Source organism: Glycine soja, chromosome 3 (genome assembly GCF_004193775.1).
Source record: "Glycine soja cultivar W05 chromosome 3, ASM419377v2, whole genome shotgun sequence".
NCBI lineage: Eukaryota > Viridiplantae > Streptophyta > Magnoliopsida > Fabales > Fabaceae > Glycine > Glycine soja.
This window is the reverse complement of record NC_041004.1, coordinates 39,047,515-39,068,699: the sequence shown is the minus strand read 5'-3', so window position 1 is coordinate 39,068,699 and position 21,185 is coordinate 39,047,515. Positions and strand designations below refer to the sequence as shown.

The window sequence follows — 21,185 nt, the reverse complement described above, 5'->3', positions numbered from 1 at the left end:
ATCATATGGATCGCTAGTCAATGCTCATATATGTACCATATTCTAATAACCGCCCAAATTTATGTTCTTGTGCTATGTCCAGGTACTAAAAGAAATTTGGAGATTGATGTCTTAGCTATTATGATTACACGCATTTGTATGTTACCCAATATAGTAGTACTCCAGCAATAATGCTGATAAAGATTAAAGAGATATCAAATCCATTTTGATGAAGTCAACGCCCGATACTTTATTTGCACCCTTAATTAACTCATTATGCATTTTCATTTTTAGATTAAAATTTAGATTTTATCTGTTTATTTTGTTGCAAATTTCTTTTTTTGAAGTTGAGTATAAAATTTTATTTTATTTATTTTTCTTTTTATAATAGGTATTTTATACTCGAGATTAATTAAAATTTCATGAAATAATTCAGTTCAAACAACATACATTTCAATATATATTTGTTTGTAAATTTAACTAAAAATAAAACTTGGATGATACAATTGTTTATTTTGCACCCCAAAAAAAGTGAAACAAACGTTACGCGTATAGTTTTATGTTTAGAAACAGTTTTTAACAATGATGAGGAACAGAAGTTTCAAGTTTGAGCTGGGGAGATAAGGTACATGCAGGGACTCTGATCAGACGTGGGTGGAATATACTCCTTCCTCGTGTAAGACCCAGTACACACACACACACACATATATATATATATATATATATATATATATATATTAACCATAAGCTTAGACTTATACAAAAATATTATAACAGAGAACAAAAACTTATAATAGTCACACGAAGATACATAAATCACAATTTTTTTTTTTTATAGGAAAACTAATTATATTGATAGCTGCACAAGATGTGCTCGATCGGGAGAATATATACATCAACGTTAATTCGTGACACAATCTAAAAAACAGCCAGAGCAGGCCAACCAACAAAAACGAATCAGCAAAAACCTATGAACCGAAACCTGAAATCAGAAGCAACAACGAATAACCCACTGCAGGCCACGCGTTCATGATTTCCATGCAATGAATCTTTGTATATACTCAAAGCAAGCATAAAAGAAGATGCAAATGGAGAACGAATGCCCCAAACACAAACCAGCAGAGAAAAAAAGTCTACAAGGAATCATTAATTATGAGAAGGATTGCCCGAAAAAATGAAAATAACAAATTCATAATGATACACAATCTTAGAAGAGCAAAAAACAATGAAAATAACAAATCACAAAATCATAATTCACAATTCACAGATGAACTAATGAAGGGAGAAGAGTCAAGACCAACCCAAGGTTGACTAAAACCTAAAGCAAATTTGGGAGTTTTTTTTTTTTATATGAAAGAACTAGTTATATATATTGAACTTCTTGTCAACATAATAACTGCAAAATTTAGGTTTATTTGATAACTAAATTTGACTAGAATAATTGGATTTCCTCTATAGTGTTATTTTTAATAGAATAATGAGGATTTTAATGTCATTCTAACTCTTAACTAGTAGGATTCAAAAGAAGGAAAATTAGTATTTTGGAAGAAAATTGATACAAAAACTTGAAAAAAAAAACCTTGAAGAAGAAGTTCAAGATTGGAACATCTCGCTTAATGCGCAAGATAGATCCAAGCTTAGCGCGAAGAAGATCCACGAAGAAACTTAAAGGCGCGCATGATCGCCGCAATACTCACCAAGCCCAACGAACGCGCTTAGTGCAATGTTGCGTGAATTTTAAGCTACCTTAAGCCTATAAAAAAATATGAAACAAAGGAGAAAGACACACCGACTCAGAGTTCTCTATTGAATAAACCCAAAGCTAGAGTATATCAAATAGGGGGAAGCCTCTTTCTAGAGTCATTCCCCTCTCCTCCTCCCTTATCCATCCTTTTTCTTCTTTCTTCTTCCATTCTCATTAACCCCTAAAGTGTAAAGTCTCTCATGGCCATAAGCGGTTAAATCCCCGTTGTTGGGAACCTAGCGGTCAACTCTTGTAATGTAATTCTTTCTTACTATCTATTTAATTCAATTCCAGTTTTATTGTTCTTTTTTTGTACTTTATTGTTATTGATTGTGGTCTAATCACCCATACTCATACATTTGTTTAGGAAGTAGGCATTAAAAAATGTTATTTTTTTAAGAACTGGGGAATAACATATAAATGAAATCATGTCTAAGAATAAAATGATGTTTGTTTAACCTATGCGTGCATCTTTACTCTTAATATAATTTACTGTTTGATCTTTGCAAATGAATTTGGGAGAGAAAATAAATAAATTAGGCTTTTTCACTTAAGGAATTAGGGTTAGAGTATCAGAGTAGATGTGAGTAAAATTGAGATAATATTAAATAGAAAAAACTATTAACATTACATCACAAGTAGCTTTGGTATCCTAGATCTTAACATATTTGAATTTTGAATTCATCATTCGCATTCAATTATTGTTTATTTTTCTTGTCTTTTTATGTCCTATTTTTTCTTTTTCATTTATAATTTCTTATCTCTTCTACTCTATTTATTGCTTAAAAATTAGGTTTACACAATCTAAATATAAATAAAGTTCTTGTGAACTCGACACTCAAATTTTCATTTTACTTTATTCCTTATGACAATTTGGTGTATTTTTTAAAGAGTTAGCTCAACATATATCATCTTTTTGTTTTATAAAGACTATAAATAAATATTTTTTATTGATAAGCCTAAAGCTTAAACTTTAAAATATGTTTGAATCAATCAACAGTGTTTTGAAGAATTTTTCTACTAGAAATATGAAGTTATTTTAGTAGAAATGTTGTTAAGAGTATTTCTAGTTAATTAATAGTCTTATCCTAGGATCAGTTTTAGAAAATGAGTTCATGACGACCTTGGAAGAATAAATTAAAGCTGAAATATTAGAGTAGAGTGAAGCTTGGAAGCCTTTGAACAAATGAGAGAATGGTGGAGTTTGATGTTCGAGATCCCTTCCAAAGCTGTCAGCCTACGAATTGAGTAGAGGATCAGAGATCGAGGTTGGTTGGATGTGCTATAAAATGTGCCCTAACATAAGGACTGGGTAAATGAGTTTAAGAGTTAATTTAATATGCAAGTTTGACAACCATGCATATGTATATCATTAAGAATTACATATTAAGTAATTTTCTAGAAATTTAGGTAAAGAAGATGGTGCCTTAATACAAGACAAGAAAAGCTTTTAGGCTCAAAAAGATGAATCAGAGCTTAAACCTTGACTTGTGAAGTGCAAAATCTAGTTTTGCTCTCCTCGATCAACTTTTGAGAGTTATATTAAGTATTTGTTAGCATTATTAATTTTTTAACTTTATATTTATGAGAAGACTTTTCTATTTATAAAAAAATATTTTTCAATTATATTATAATATAGATTTAATTAAACTCAAAAATTTATTTGTCAAATATTTTTGTAATTAGTTTTGATTATTCATTGATTTAGTCCACAGAAATTCTATACATTGAAATATGTATGTAAACAAATAGATCATAGATGTATGGGGGGTATGAAAAATTGGTTTTGTTTATAGAACAAAATAGACTTGAATCAATTAAACTTTAAGAACCTGCTGGATGAACGCTTGAGAAAACTAAAATTTAAAGGAAGCAGTAGCTAGAAAAAGAGTGGACAGCGACTGTGCGATAGAGGGGAAAAACAAAGGTTAAAGGAGATTGAACATTTGGATCGGCAAATCCATATGCGAAGAAATTGCACCATACAAAGTGGTGGGGTCGAAGCCCACCTACAGAATTGCAATGGACTCGTCGACAATAACCTGGCTTTAGGAAACAGAACCATTTGGTACGACATAGTATTCCAGAACAGAGGCCTTTATAATTAATTTCTGGCCTTAATTCTTTTTCCCAAGAAAACAAAAAGAGTTGCACATAGATCATATATTTATTTGGAGGAAAATAAATTAATAGAAGAAACAGACATTTGGTGTCGGTACAGATTGACTCCTAGCTATATTGGCCTTGTTGGCACTCAAACCTTATTTTGGAAGCCACTAAAAATAATACTTTCTTAAACTAAATTTTAACACATTAAAAATTGATTTAGTTAAATTATTAATATATATTTATTGAATATATAAAATTAAAAGTAATTATTTTTATGTCTTAATCTTTGACATGTATTTTGTTTGTTGGCATAAATATTTTCTTTATACTCAGATGTAGAATGGAAATGCCAAATTACACGTTAAAAAAATTTAAATTAATTTTAGCCTTCTTCGGTCATATTGTCAATAATAGTTAACGGATCATACCCCTTCTAGACCTTAATATAAGATATTATTTAGAATGTCTATGATTCTTTTTATTAGGTATTTTATAATTTTTATAATTTTTTTTTATTTACCCTCATTAAAGACTTTGAGTTGTTCATTAAGAAGGAGAATTCAAGATGTCATTTATTTCCTTTTAGAAAAGACAATGATATTTATTGAAAGTGGTGCATAATTTAAAATTTTTACTTCACCGACAGCAAATTAATGATGATTAATGAAAATTGGTATATATATATATATATATATATATATATATATATATATATATATATATATTAACCAACTCATTATTTTATGAAGAATGATATAAATTAGGACTAACATTATTTGTGGGTGTCTTGGCAAGAGTGTGGACAATCACATTAGCTTGTTTTCTAACCAACTCGACACTAAAGATTGGATTGCGAGAAAGAATGCAACATCATCAATCTCTAATGATGATATCAACTTCTGAGGAGTCAAACTTAGGAACACGGATCTTGTCCACAATTGTCTTGCAGTCAGATTTGAATATTCTTTTCTTAAATTTGAATATAACGTTAGTTATGTCTAGATCTTCCACTGAATCGATGATTCATTTCATGTAGCCAAAGGGATGTTTCTGTCATGAAGAATGGAAAATGCATATTTTGATGCATTTGAACTTTGATTTAGTTCTCTCGCAACAAACCATTCTGAAAGGAACTGTCTTGCTCAATACACTATATATTCCAAATTATTCACTTTTGTTGTTCTCTCAAAAGTGTATCGTTTGAGGTTTTTCAGATGCTCCAAAACATTAATTTGTGTAATCAGTATTGTATATAAAATTGTCTAGCCGTTAAAAAATTACACGTGTCAAGAAGCGATATTTTTTTCATTTCTTTTTCATTTTAAAAGAAACACGGAGCACTGTTTTTTTTTTTTTTTTTGTCTGCAGCCTTACAAAGCGGGCAAATTACTCTAGTTCTATGATATAAATTCCTTATATTAATGTTCGGAGGGATCGAGTATTATTGAAGATACTAAACTGAGGTGATAGTGTTGAAAAGTAGGGTTTTTATTTTAGGAATATCCAAATGTGAAATTGTAAAATTGGAAATCAGTGATTAATGGTAAATGAAAACAACCTACTTCTGGACAGGACAGCCACAAATTAATAATAGTTGTCTACGTAACCAGTTTCGTCAATGATGCACGTTTTGAGAGACTTCGTTCCAGTTTTTTATTTATTTTTAATTAACTTTCAGATGTTTTAATTCTTTTTATTATAATAAAAATAAATTAATATTCAATAATTATTATTTTCCTACAGACATTGATTTGATGCAAGTTCAGCTCTCATATTCCCCCTATCTCTTTCCCCTTTGTCGTACTGCTGTCTTATCCAATTCAATTATTCAAACATACTAATTGTACCGAATACGCGTAATACACTGTATTCTAGGTTCCTAATTAATAATTAAGTTTTTTTGACACTCACACAAATAATATGCGTAATATTTTTATACTGTTATTTAATATTTAATTATTATATAGGATAAGAATATTGAATTTTGTCATAATTACATTTTTTTACATTGTCATAGTTACTTAAAATTAAGCATATTTAATTTAAAATAATTTTTAGATAATGTAAAAAAATACACTACGGGGTAACAAAATTAAATTCACTTTTATACAATTAATTATATAATTTAAAAACATAAAAAATAAAATAAATAACGTGATAAAAATATATATGAAATATAAAAATGTTATAAATTTTTTCATTAGTATATCGTTACTTTTTCTTTATTTATTGACTGATTGATATGACCTTTAAGTCAATCCAAGGGCTCAAGATGTACCATTATATTCAATAATAAGGTCAAATTGCAGCTTTAAATTGTCTCTTTTGATGATTTAAGTCAAGAAGTAAAGTTATTAATTAAGTAATGGTTTTCTTAACATAAACTCACTTGTTTTTTAGTTGAAGTATTTTAGAGTAAGTAATAATTAGATTTTTTTAAATACACCACCCATATATTGTTAACATACTTTAATTAAAAAAATAGTGTACATTAATAAATTAGATCTTTTAACATATATTTAGTTTTTTTTAATTGAATATATTTACAAGTTATAATTAAAAATCATCTTAAAATATAACTACAATTTCAACTAAATAATAAGTATATTTTAACAATTTTCATTAAGTAAATGAAAACTGAAATAATAGTTTGGTAAATAGATAAATAAACAAGACTAGATCTCTATTCTCTCACCTAGCCTCCATGATATAGCTTTTAATGTTATATTTTCAAATCATAATTAAAATCATTATTTAAATATTGACAAATTAGTACTCTTGACTTAATAATAAGTGATTTTTTTAAAAGAAATGAAATAATGTACTTAACTACTGTTACGACATTAATTTAACTTTTTATTTTGTTATGCCAAGCCAACAGTCCAACCAATTTTATACCAGAGTTGAGTCTTAACTCTTAGATCTCTGCTGAAAATCTCTTTATATTTAATTAGAAAAATGTTTGGATAATTATAAAGTTTCATATCACTTCAGAGTTGAGATTACTAATCATTTATAAATTCTCTTTCTTTTTAATCATCGAAGATCCATCAAATTATGATAATCCATCAAATACTTTAAGTGGGTAATATATTAAATACAAAAATCTTAATAACTTTTTCTGCAGATTTGATAAAACTTTTAATTATTGGAAATTAATTATTGTTCCTTTTGTATTACGAGAAAAAAGAGTACATGCTCGTGACATTGTTACAGTGTGAATCACGGAATTTGTTTCTTTAACAATGAGATCAAGGTAATGACATTGCGGCATGCATTCACATTGCTCAAGTCTAATTAATAAAATTATCATTTCACGAATTACGTACTATTTTATATGCTAGCTTTCCAGTTTTTATTTGGCTTCGCCGTTCCATGAGTAATGGGTTCACACTTCACAAAATTGCACCCAAATAACAACTTCTAAAATTAATTAACTTCACAAAATTGGTCACGGGATGTTATTGTATTATTTTTTTTCTTGAACAAACGCGCAGAGGAATACTTCTGCCAACATAATTAATTTAATTAAAAGGAATGTAATAAGGAGTACTTTCAATCCAAATACAATAATAAACACAAACAATTATAGAAAGGTTTATTTAATAATTAATACAGTCTAATGGGTTAACACAATAATCAGAGAACTGTATAAGAGAATTGAGCAGAAAATTATAACCAAGAATTTACCTTTATAAATCCAACAGTACGACTAAATCACAAGATTCAAGTTATTCCATTCCGCAAGCGACCAAAAATGATCACATCATTATATGCCAAAGCATTTAATTTGCCACAACTAGTTAATTCCTTTACTAACAAGCGTACCTCTATGCTGAAGATAATGTTCGTCGAATTTAAGGAAGAACAGATGAGATTTGATTCTCCATATTCATGAAAGTAATTTGTTTCTTTGCTTCACGCAACTTGGGGTCAACAACTCTTTTTGATCGGCATGCAGCTTTCCCCGATGACCACTAAGATGAGTTGTAGCGTGAATTTGGATATAACTGAATTCTATATAATTATATTTTAAAGTAGAATTATACTTCAATTATAAGTTATCTCAATATTATTTTTAATCAACATGTTGTGAGATTTAAGTTTTTTTTAACACACTCCCTTAATACAACATGTTATCAAAATAAACTTTCTTACATGAATTAATTTGAGTAAGTTTATTTGATTGTGTTTGATAAGATATTTTAATTATTTTTTAATTTTTTATTAGTTAAGAAATATGTTTAATTACTTGATAAATGAATTCTTTACTAGTTTTTAGTATTTTTTTAAGACGATATTTGAAGTAATGTTTTATAAAATGCTAGTTTTTACTTTTTAATTTTTTATATTTATTTTTTTCTCTTTAAATTTTCATTAGATTTCATTTTTAATCTTTTTTATTTGAGGCAAAATTTTATGTCTATTTATATAATTTTATGTCTATTTATATAATTTTATATTTTCAGATATTTTAATTGATAATTTTATCAAATACTTGTGATTTAATAAGATAATTTTTCAATTTTTCATTTAATTTTATCAAAAATAATCATAAATATTACATATAATTATTTATGCGAATTTGCTCAACTCAAGCAAGACACACTTTTACTGGATATATAAATATACGTACGTGATGGTTAATATGCAGTGAGAATGTGAGTGTGTGTTTGGAATATTAACTTAAGAATTAAATTATTTCAATAATTATATATATAATTGATTGTTGTTATAATCGAATATAATGAGAATCAACGAGAACGGGATAATTGACTATAAACTAATTAATGATTTTAAATGATAATAAAAATAATAAATGTTTAAAGCATATTTTAATATGTTTGTGTCTAAAATTTTGTGACAATTACTTTTTACTTAACAATAGGTTTCTTACACAGATTATATATATGTAGTCTTACGGTTAATAAAAATATATTACAGTTTATTAAACTTATTAAATATAATATTATATTTAAGGCTTAATTACATTTTTCATTCAAAATTTTACAACGTTGCGAATTCCCTTCCCCCTCTCCAATATTTTTTAGGAATTTCGCCCCAGGTAAAGAAATTGTCACCATTAAGACAATTTTGTAATGATTTTTTCATTAATTTTGATGACTTTTTTATGTGGGAGCAATTTTTTTAATGTTTTATTCACTAAGGGGAAAATTTTGAAAAAAAAAGACTTAAATATATTTTTGTTCGTGTAATTTAATGTTTTTTTTATTTTTGTCTTTATTTAATCATTGTAAAATGTGTTTATTTTAATTTTTTTAAAAATTATTTTAGATATAGCTTTGAACGGAAAAAAATGCTTTGGATAGTAAAAAAGTGTTATCTAAAGTATTTTAAGGACAAAAAATAAAATAAACATATTTTACAATAATTAAAACAATTTTTTTTTTGCAGAAATAAAAAAAATAAAAAATTAAATTATAGGGACAAAAAATGTATTTTTTTAAAAAAGAAGACAAAATTTAAGATATTGTAAAACTTTAGAGGCAAAAGGTATAATTAAGCATATATTTAATAAATACAAAAGTTAATATTATATAGGGGAAAAAATCTACTTATTTATATATTTTTAAATAAATACTATGATAATACTTGTGCTTAATTAATCTATTTTTTATATGAGACGTGGTTTCTTTTTAATTTGTAATCGTCTACATAATATTTTGTTTCTCTTAAATTTACTTGCAACGTGTATTATATAAATGCTAGTTTATTTAAAATTAAAAAAATTGTTTTAAAAAAATTAGGAAGTAATTTTTTAAGAATAAAATAACATTTTTAAAGGAAAACAGAAAATTATTTAAAAAATAATTTAAACAAATACATTAAAAAATGATAAATTTTTTTATTTTACTAAAAATTACATTTTTAAAATAAAAAAATTGAACAAACGTGCAGAAATAGCGTTATTACATTAGCTAGTAATGTTGAATTTTCATTGTTCAAGTTGTTTCTTCATAAAATACTTTGTTCCAAGGAAATATAGACGTTTGGTATGGGACAACCGGACAAGTGATATATGGAAATTAAAATGGGATTATATGGGGAAGTGAAGTTTCGCGTTTTAATTATTTCTGCCAAGAAAAATCTTGAGGGACCGTGAATTAGGTGAGAATGTTTCAGGATATTTAGATGGAAATGACCTATATTTTTGTTAGTTATAGATGCTTTGATCTTTATTACCAATAAAAGCCTACATGAATCTATATATAAGTGAAAATCATGATATTTGTAACAAAATCCACGTCACAAGGGAAAAGATGGAATCAATGATCTTAGTGTCGAGAGTATCTGAAGCTGAGATAGGGAGTGAAGTCATAAGCCATAAGAAGATGCGTGAGCTTCCTGGCTTTTACTTCCATCATCGTTTATATGTGTTGAGAAAGAGGGCAGGTCCAGAGTAAGGTAATATTTTATTATTTAGCTAGAAATAATGTATATGTTAAAGTTGAGATCCTTGTTTAGCATGTCTCCCTTCCCTCCGCCACTAATCTTGTGCACTATTCTAGCCATTTAATGGGTCCCTTCCAACACCCTCAAACCTTAAAAAGAGAAAAACTTACACTTTTTTCTCCTTGGTTATCATTTTTCTATTAATAGAAAAAAAAGAAGAAACTAGCTCGAATTAGTTCCTTTTAAAAATATACGTAATATAAAAGGCAACTAATTAAATGTAAAAATAATACAACAATGGATAAATGATTAGTTCTAGTGATATATTTTCTATTTTTCTTCATACAAAGTCTAGGTTTTGAGTTTTTTTTATAAAAAAAATAATTTAGATGATTTTCAGGCATCAGCTCTCTTTTTAGTCTCTTTCTCCAGCAAAATACTAATAGCATATATTGCAATGAACGGTTAATATATAGTGATTTACAGTTAAAATTATTGTAATGCACATTTCATGATATAAATCTAATTAATAAAAGTAAAATGAAAACTAAAGTAAAAATGTAGATCCTTTGGTAAAATAATTTTTACTCAAAAGTTATTTTGCAATGAATTTTTAAAAATGCACTAAGTCTACAAGATTATCATCTGTGCTAAAGGATAGTTGTGATTTGAAAAATGAAAAATGAAAAAAGCAGAAGTAGTATTAGTGAAAGAATAATCATTCCACACCTCAGCATTCCATCGTAGCTCCTGCCACACACACGACGAACATAACTGGCCTATATAAAGCCATATCATTCACAAGACCCTCCTCACTTCTAGCACCAACTCTCCCCCATACCCTTTCCTCTCTTTGCCTCCCTTTCTTCTTCTAGAGTCTAGACACTTTCCTAGTGACAATTAAGACATATAATACCAAAAGCATTTCAATTTGAGTTACAGAAACTATCATATCATATCATATATTTGGTGTGTTGTTGTCTTAGGGCATATATGGGTAACGCAGACTATGCTTACCCTTCGGGTATGAACGTGGAGAGCGTGCACCGAGTGGCCATTCCACCCCCTCAACCCTTCTTCAAGTCCCTAAAGTACTCTATGAAAGAGACTTTTTTCCCAGATGACCCGTTTAGAAAGTTCAAGAACCAGCCAGCTTCTAAGAGGTTCATGCTTGGGCTTCAGTACTTCTTCCCCATCTTCGAGTGGGCTCCCAAGTACACCCTCCACTTCCTGAAATCAGACCTCATATCTGGCATCACCATTGCTAGCTTGGCCATTCCTCAGGGCATCAGTTATGCCAAGCTAGCCAACCTCCCTCCAATTCTTGGACTTTGTGAGTTATTAATAATTCTACTTTCTACTCATATTTTCATCGCTTACTTTGCTCAATTTATTATTCTTTTGTCTTCATATATAAAATCTTGGCTTACATAAATAAGCAAGGTTAGACACCAAGGTGGTCTGTCTGTTAAATACCTACTTTAAGTAAATTCTCAAGAAATGTATAATGAAAAATGTTTAAGTCATAGGAATATTTTAATATTTTGAAAGATTAGTCTTTAATTCAATCGAAAAATATTGAGTTCACCCAAAAAATACTCGACTTTAGACCTTTTTTTTATAAAAAAAAATCCAAGTCTCTATTAATTCAACCATCTAATTTGTTTTGGACAATTTATATAATGGCCACTTCATTATTTTGATATAATTAACGGGGCAAAACGTATGAATCTGCAGATTCGAGCTTTACACCGCCATTGATTTATGCAATGATGGGAAGCTCAAGGGATTTGGCAGTGGGAACAGTGGCGGTTGGATCGCTTCTGATGGCTTCCATGTTGGGTCGAGTGGTTAATTTCAACGAGAATCCAAAGCTTTTTCTCCACTTGGCTTTCACTGCTACGTTCTTTGCTGGAGTTTTGCAGGCATCACTCGGTCTCTTCAGGTGATTCATTAGTATATTTACCTCTGTTTAATTAATAAGATAGTCGGTATAATTGTCGTGATAATTAACATGGAGAATCTCCTGAATATATAGCCTAGTTGTAATTAATAACAATAATTATTTACACAAAGTACTACATGAATTAATTTAATTACTGGGAATTTATTAAAAGGTGTTTGATCGAGTTTATGATGAAAAAAAAGTTTATAATTCTAATAAGGTTTTTAAGTCTAATTTATGGCACAAGTCTTCAAATATAATAAGAATTTATCAAATAAATACGTACTTAAATGATTTAGCTAAATGTATCTTAAAGTGCAAACAAAAAGAAAATGAACCGCGGCATGTTCTTGTCACTTAATGGTCAGCATGTTTTATCTTTAAAACTTGATTAATTTATAAGTGGCAAATAAACTTGTACTATTATTTAAAAGGAAAATATTTTCTGCAGTGTTCTGTAGTTCGTAATGGGCTGGAGTTTTTTGTCCTTTGGCCATAATTTGTCTCGTGAAACATTTGTATTTTGCAATTATGAGATTCAACCCCAACCCCTTTCCGTAACGCAGTGCGATTGGCCTGTTGGCTACTTCCACCTTCATTCATTTGTATTGGATGGAGCATTTTTATATCAATATAGTAGTGTATAAGGTGTTAATTTTTATTTTTGTACTCATTTTACACGTTTTTTTATTACTACATTTAGTATTTTCTTTTCTCTTCCCATCCTTTTTTTCTTTAATCAAAGTATATATATCTAGAATATGAGAGAAACGTATCTATCTATATATATATATATATATATATATATATATAATTAATTAATTTTAAATGGAGGCAATGACTGATTTTCACTATTGGATTTTTCGCTTAAAATAAGGTTATATTTATGAATGATTTTAAAAAAATATTATATGTGTTTGATGAGGAAGCATGTGATGGAGGAGTGCAGGTTAGGGTTTATCGTGGATTTTGTGTCACATGCAACCATAGTAGGGTTCATGGGAGGAGCAGCTACAGTGGTTTGTCTGCAACAGTTGAAATCAATCCTTGGCCTAGAGCATTTTACCCACGAGGCCGATCTCGTGTCAGTTATGCGCTCTGTTTTTTCCCAAACGCATGAGGTACCTACAAATTCAAACACATGAACTCTACTGCAATATATATCTATACCTACTTGTAACTTGTAATCTTCCTCCTCTCATATCCGCTGTTTATTTTTTATCCATCACCGTACAAGACAGCACATTATTGCCACACCTCACACCAAGTGCCCACTAACATATATAGCTCTATAACTAATTATGTATTCTGAAAACAAATATACCATTAGTCCATTACATTTTGAAGGCATCATTGTTGTAAAATAAAGAGTTTATTAGTCATGTATTAATAATAATATAAAACAGTTTTATTATTTCAGTTAATTATAAATCATTGTTAGTATAATTTTTAAGATAATTATAGTAAAAAATGCATAATCTTTTCTCTAAAAAATTATTACATTTTTATTTAGATTTTATTTAATTAAATTCAGGTGTAGTTCAGTAAAATTCATGAAAGCCTGGTTGTTGTAAAATTGGACTGAATTAGTTTCTAATAAAATTAATTTTAAATTGTTGAGCATAATTTTAATGTATATTATGATTAAAATTTAACCATAAATTTACATCAAAACATGTGTTTTCTAATGAGAAAATATGAGATTTATTTATTTATTTTCTAAACGTAAAAACAAATAAGAACCACTTAATCATCAATTACAAATTTTATCTATTTTTAATTAATCAAAATTTAAAATACGAGTTCAATTGTTCAAATAAAATATAAAATATTAATCTGATAAGTAATATATGTATTTTGTTAGCCAGATTTTATGTCATCGTTAACTAGATTTACCTATTTAGAAATATTGTACATCAACACCGAAAGATGTTCATGAATTATTTTCTGAAATTAAAAAAAGAATAAAAACTTCCCTTTCTCTCTTAAACTCATTGTTGGGTTGAAGTAGCATATTTTCGCTTTCTTATTTATTTATATTTATCTATATGCAGTGGAGGTGGGAAAGCGCTGTGTTGGGTTGTTGCTTTATTTTCTTCCTCCTCGTCACAAGATACTTCGTAAGTGATATCTAGCTAATCCATGCCTTAATTATTCTACATATAGTGGAAGAATTCCACGTTTCACTTATTGTGTTGCATTATTTGGTGGGTAAAAGTTTGGATTAGAGGAAGGTTCATTAGAGGAAGGCATATTATCTTTTATTCAATCCTTTCATTAATTTCTCTGTTTTTTAATTTTGTTCCTCAAGTAAAGTTGTAAAGCTAATTACCAAACTAAGAATAAGAAAAATAACAAAATGTTATATTCTACCAAGATGGCAAGATCCATGACTTTAATTAACTGTTGAAGTGTGAAGGGACAAGATCCTACCCCCCTTACCTCTTTTCCTTTCTTTTATTAGTGCCCTATTTTTCTAGGATTGGGATATTAAAATGATCAACTTATTCTTTCGATAAACTCTATTTTCCATCCTAACCTACCTTCCCCCTTTGATCCCTTATTCAATGTTAAAAAGTTTTTCCGAGGCAATAGACTTGCATATCCTTTTTTTATGTTCCCAACTACAGCCAAGACAAATTAACATACTATATTATATCATAGACTATATATAGTAAATAATGTCCGTTTTTCTATTATACTATTAGTTACTAGTATATAATACTATTGTAGTCAAACTAATCAAACTTGTTTCCATTCGGTTTCCACTTGGGAGCTATTATTCGATGAACCTGAAGGAAAAGGACATAAATTCCCTTCACATTGCTCTTCTCATTATAATTATTTGTTTAAAGTTAAATATACACTAATGATTTCTTTAAATAAAAAGTACATTTTTAATTTAAATGCACATTTTAATTAATATGTTTTTAATACCACATGGAAAGTTCAATACTCTCTGTCCCAAAATAATTGTCATGTTATTTTACATAAATAAAAAAATAATAATTATTTTACAAAATTAACTTTACATTATTATTAATTCATTTATAAATTGTATAATTCATTATTAATATATAAGAGATATAAGCTAGTGAAAAAAAAATAATTCATGTTATATTAAAAAACTAAAATAATAATTATTTTGAGACTTTTTTTTTCTAACTCAACAAATATATGAGATGGGAGACTAATGTTTTACTTCTAAAACAACAAATTCTTCTTTCTTCATTTTGTGTCATAAGAAATTAGGAGATGCGCATTATAATTTAAAATTTCCAAAAGTTGATTCTCAACTTTTATCCAAACATAACCTAAGTTTTTGTGATTTGGGATTGTGATGGCAGAGCAAACGACAGCCAAAGTTCTTCTGGGTGTCAGCAATGGCACCACTGACGTCCGTTATATTGGGAAGTCTGCTGGTCTATGTCACACACGCTGAGAAACATGGAGTTCAAGTGGTGAGTATTGTATTTCCATTTTCCAAGTTCCAAATAGCACTTCCATTTTGTAACGCACTCATGAGTCATGACTTTTGTGCTCGACCAAACACGGCATAGTGCTGCTTGCCTGCCTGATAGGAATAGGACAGACACTGAGGCTCACATGTATGAAGGCCTTTTGGGTTCTTGTCATTGGCCCAACCCTAAATTATTGTCCTGCCCTACCACACAACTACCACTCTGTGGGACCCTTTAACACTTTCCCAATAGGGCCCCGTTCACTTTAACCATTGGCCCGTTTAGTCAATAGTATTTTCTTGTTATCCATTAATTGTGTACTACACTATCATTCAAACAATTTTTCTTTGCTGAGAAAAAGTTTAGATTAGGAAAAACCACACTCCATTGTAAGGTTAGAGAAGACCACCAACCTTAATTGGCAAGAATTTATAATGGAATTTTCGTATTGTTTACTAGCAAGAAAAATCTAAGAATTGAACTCAAATTACAGCTAGTGTGAGTGGGAGACTCAACCAGATTTTTCTTTCTGATAGACAAATATAAATATGTAAATTAATATAGAAGCATCAGCGTGTCATAGTACAAGACTTGTAACAAGAAAAGAATTCTTCCCCTACAAACTTGTAATCCATCTAATATGATACACCTCTCCAAAGTACCCAATAAAAGCTTAATAACGAGCTACCCATCGACAATCTAGAATCTTGACATATAAAAAGATATATTGTCGTGACCCAATGGAAGATTCGACCAGATTTGTCAACTCTTGTTAATGCTTTATTTTGTGAAGTCAAGTGATAGTAATAATGAATATTCTTTATTGCTATGTTGTTTCAGATAGGAAATTTGAAGAAGGGGCTGAATCCACCTTCGGCAACGGATTTGGTGTTTGTGTCACCTTACATGGGCACTGCCATAAAAACTGGATTCGTCACTGGCATTATAGCACTTGCGGTTAAGTATCTCTCAATCTCATTTCCTTTGGTAGAGGGTAACCTTGTGAGTTGTGACATGCATGGTCCATCACTTAATAGCTGAATTGACAATTCTCAACTCTAACCAGATATCAATAACACCCTTACTAATATATGTTTTAAAACAAAGGTGTCAAAAAAAGTATTTTAACTTCTGAAAATAAAATCTAAAAAAAAAAGTTGTATCATGTATTTTCTTAAGCATACTTTGAGCATGTCTAAATAGATAGTTTAATTAAACTTTTATTCAATATTTTTTATTAAATGAAAAAAGCAATCAATCACATGGTCCGGATCCTTTCCTAATTTGGCGAAGTTGTGTTTGGTCTTTGAAAAGGATCGTAGTTGACCAAGCAAAATAATGTACAGTCACATCAGATCACTTTCTTTTTTTGTTTTCGTCGACCTCTGCTCTGATCGAAAGTTTTTTATACTAGGTGCATGCAGCTGTTTTAATTTATTTTTTTAATGACACTATAGTATAGCCTTTGGCAAATAGATCAAAACTGGACAGAACATAACATTCGAAATCTATACCATATTTGGTTTATTTTTAAAACAAAAAAAAAAAGAACATAATAGAACAAATAAGGTCTTAAGGACAGAATTGATGATCTTGTGCAGGAAGGAATAGCAGTGGGAAGAAGCTTTGCAATGTTTAAAAATTATCATATTGATGGCAACAAAGAGATGATAGCTATTGGAACCATGAATATTTTCGGATCGTTCACTTCTTGCTATCTCACCACAGGTAATTCTTTCACTAATATAAGTTAGTATAAAATGATGCTACAAGACAAATGTTAGCAAATTTTTAATATACTCTCTTAAACACTTTTTATTATATTGACTATAATTTATGAAAAATTACAATTATTTATAATTTCATATCTCATTTAATGAGTTTTACTCTTAGATTTTATATTTATCGATAAATTCTTAACCAATAATAAAGAAAACGTTGAAGATTGTGTTACTAACAATCCTATATAAGTTTAGTATTTTACTTCAACCATATCGAAGTAGTTAATAAATTACAATATGTTTTAATCATTCATGTTAATTTAATTATTTTTTTACTTTTTATGTTCATTATTGTTGTATTATAATGTATTCATGTCATATGATTTGTAAAATTTGCTATATATCCCCATGTTGTGTTATACCGCCTTTGTTTCTATTTATAAGAAATAAGTTGTGGTGTAAAATTGGACCGAATACATTGGTGCCCCGTGAATGGGGTCTATGTTTTCAAGCTTTTCACTATGAAGAAAAAACAACAAACTAATCTACCAAACTTGGCATAAAATGAATGCTGTTTCAGGACCATTTTCGCGGTCAGCAGTGAACTACAATGCTGGGTGCAAAACTGCTGCATCAAACATTGTAATGGCAATAGCAGTGATGTTGACATTGTTATTCTTAACACCCTTGTTCCATTTCACTCCCCTGGTGGTGCTATCAGCCATAATTGTATCAGCAATGCTCGGGCTCATAGATTATCAAGCAGCCATTCATTTGTGGAAAATCGACAAATTTGATTTCTTAGTGTGCTTCACTGCTTATGTTGGCGTAGTCTTTGGCAGTGTTGAAATTGGCCTAGTCATAGCAGTATGTATTACCACTCTAGAGACTTTTTTTTGTCTTAGATCCTTTTTGAATAAACTTCTCAATAAACATTTATAAAAAAACGACAAGATAAAATGAAAAAAGCTCTTCCCACATGTTAAAACTAGCTTATATATTAGTTAATTTGTGGAAACTCTTTCATTCAACTTCTTCAAAAGCTAATTTTAACTGAAATCTAAAGCTAATTTTAATTTTTGAAAGAAACTTATTTTATTTTATTTTTATACAAGAACTTATTAAGAATTTTGTTTTTCAAACAGGACCTTATTATTGGGTTCTAATACAAGGGTTAAGGAGTCTAATATGTTGTTTTCTGTGAATATTCAGGTTGCAGTATCTCTGCTTCGAGTACTTCTATTTATTGCAAGGCCAAGGACATTTCTCTTAGGCAACATTCCAAATTCTGCAGTATACAGAAATGTGGAACAATATCCAAATGCAAATCATATTCCTGGAATCCTAATTCTTGAAATTGATGCACCCATTTACTTTGCCAATGCAAGCTATTTAAGGGAAAGGTAAGTTATCCGTTGTTTTGCCCCTATTTGCATGCAAAAATACTGCCTCCAATTAACTTGTAAATTCACCACAAAATTTTGTTCTTAGGATCACAAGGTGGATTGATGAAGAGGAAGATAGAATCAAAGCTACAGAGCAAACCAGTTTGCAATATGTTATAATGGACATGACCGGTAAATTATTGATTAAAGAAATGAAGTAATTGACAATGTGATTAGTAAGATTACTAGTCTAACTTGCAATGTAATTTTTTTGGCAGCTGTTGCTAACATTGATACAAGTGGAATAAGCATGCTTGAAGAGTGCAAGAAGACTGTTGACAGAAGAGGGTTACAAGTAATTATTTCTTTCTCCTCTTTCTGCTAAGAGGAGTGTCAGCAATAATACTTTCTAACACCATTCTTCAAACAAACTTTTTATTATTAATTAAAATTTATTAAATGTTACAAAATCATGAGTAGAGTCCATGAATAAGAAGTGAAACATAAAATTTTATAATGTTAAATAAATTTGTCAATAAAAAAAACGTGTTTAAAAGAGCATGTTACATAGGGCTTCTAACATTTCTCATTAAGCTAATATTTTTCGCTAAATAGTTTTACTTTGAGAGACATTGTTTTTTTATAATCATTCCTTCATATGTGTGTAGCTTGCTTTGGTGAATCCAGGAAGCGAGGTGATGAAGAAGCTGAACAAATCCAAGTTCCTTGATGAACTGGGGCAAAAATGGATCTATCTGACAGTTGAAGAGGCTGTTGGTGCGTGCAACTTCATGCTCCATTCCTACAAACCGAACCCCATGAAGGATGAATCAGAAGGTTGGAACAATGCCTAATAAAATAAAGCATTGTTAACCTTAATTACAGTATGTGACGTGAGAGTTTGAGAATCATGCTGCAGAAAGTTTTAGAGTGATAGTTGCATGAGTACTTTAATTCCTCAAGATACTGAGTTGGAGGAAAGTTTCCAACGTAGGCTGTTGAATCTTTATATATCATGCATACTTAATAATCTATTCAAATAGAAAGTGGCTGCAATGGAATTGAGAAGTGTTCAGTTGGAAATTAATGTTATAGAGCTGATCAGTGATCAATGGAAATTATAAATAAAATTTTAATTTCGTTTTCATCTCTTTCATTTTCACATTTTGTTATAGTTTTTTGTTGTTGTTGTTACGAATTAAAATAAATTAAAAAATCCGACCAAAAAGATAATTAATACAATATGTAATATTTTAATATGGAATTTACATAACAATATAACTACAATATAATTTATGATTAGGTATGACCGTATGAACGAAGAAAGGAAACACAAAAATTAAAAGAAAAAAAAAAGGGATAGAATATATTTATATAGTAGCTAGCTTAGGAAGCCAGGAGCGTGTAACAAATTAATACTCTTGAGAGTCACAAGAATAGTGTAAGGAAATTAATTTTAGAGGTAAAGTCTCACTATCAAACACGGATCAATTGAAAGAGTTATTTTAACTTAAGCAAAAATCTTAAGTTTAAACCATAGGTATTATATTAAATACTCAAAAGGTGATCTTTATCAAACTTTATATTCCAAGACTAGGCCTTGTATCAAGAGGTGTCAAATTAGACTATTTGGGCCTGCCAAGTCATAGTGTGAGTGAGCCCAACTTCTTGATTTTTCTCACCTGAATCATTTACCTGCAACATTTTGTATTTTTGCCTATACCCATCAATTTCTTACTTTTTACATGTGTGATTCCATCTAAATGATTGTTTATTTGAATATTCTTTCCTTTTTTATTTATCTGAATCCTTATTAACAATTGAATTTTGTTTCGCCACTGACAACTAGCCAATAATAGTGTAAAGATTTCTCCCGATTAAACTCTAACAAATTATTCTCTCTCCACCTGTAAGGTATTGGAATCCACCTTTATAGGCTTGCCAACTATTGAAGTCACGACCAACTATAAACTTTCATTATAGTAAATTAAATTGAGACTAGGAAAATAGTCTATACTAGGGCTCTGTCTTTGCTGTTGGTGAGACAAAATTACCAACAAAATTTGAACTTCATGGTGTAACTATCATTTAAAAGTAATAATGATTAAATATCATCTAGATCCTTTATTTATCACGTTTTCCTTATATTCTATCATATCAAACTTTGCCATATAGAAACTATTATCCATGTCCATATGATATTGATGCCCCTATAGTCGCCATAGTTTCATTAAATTGTCCTTCATTACATTGTAATCAATATTCTTGCATAGCAACTTAAGTACTAAAGCATCATGTCATGAGCCATATAATTCCAAAAAGATACGATCATCAAAATACACCTTTGGCGTTAACTTGTTGCCTCCTTCATATTCTATGCCGACCATTTTTTGTGATAAGATTCACTTTCTCTCTAGTTGTTATACT

The 21,185-nt window shown here is 29.2% G+C and overlaps 1 protein-coding gene across 1 annotated transcript; it reads left to right on the top strand.

Moving 5' to 3' along the window:
* Positions 1-11,047: 11,047 nt before the first annotated feature.
* On the top strand, positions 11,048-19,905 carry LOC114406878 (sulfate transporter 3.1-like). Its single transcript, XM_028369720.1, has 12 exons — positions 11,048-11,579; positions 11,984-12,191; positions 13,141-13,312; positions 14,246-14,311; positions 15,539-15,652; positions 16,493-16,609; positions 17,254-17,380; positions 17,954-18,240; positions 18,586-18,776; positions 18,865-18,950; positions 19,037-19,113; positions 19,427-19,905. The coding sequence occupies exons 1-12, from the start codon at positions 11,240-11,242 to the stop codon at positions 19,610-19,612; spliced, it is 1,971 nt and encodes a 656-aa protein (XP_028225521.1). The 5' UTR covers positions 11,048-11,239; the 3' UTR covers positions 19,613-19,905.
* Positions 19,906-21,185: the final 1,280 nt, after the last annotated feature.

Bases quoted from the DNA above. Each gene is read 5' to 3' on its own strand.
- LOC114406878 (XM_028369720.1), top strand. From the start codon at position 11,240: ATGGGTAACGCAGACTATGCTTACCCTTCGGGTATGAACGTGGAGAGC. The intron at 11,580-11,983 runs GTGAGTTATTAA...ATGAATCTGCAG, and splicing joins CCCTCCAATTCTTGGACTTT to ATTCGAGCTTTACACCGCCA. The intron at 12,192-13,140 runs GTGATTCATTAG...GGAGGAGTGCAG, and splicing joins GCATCACTCGGTCTCTTCAG to GTTAGGGTTTATCGTGGATT.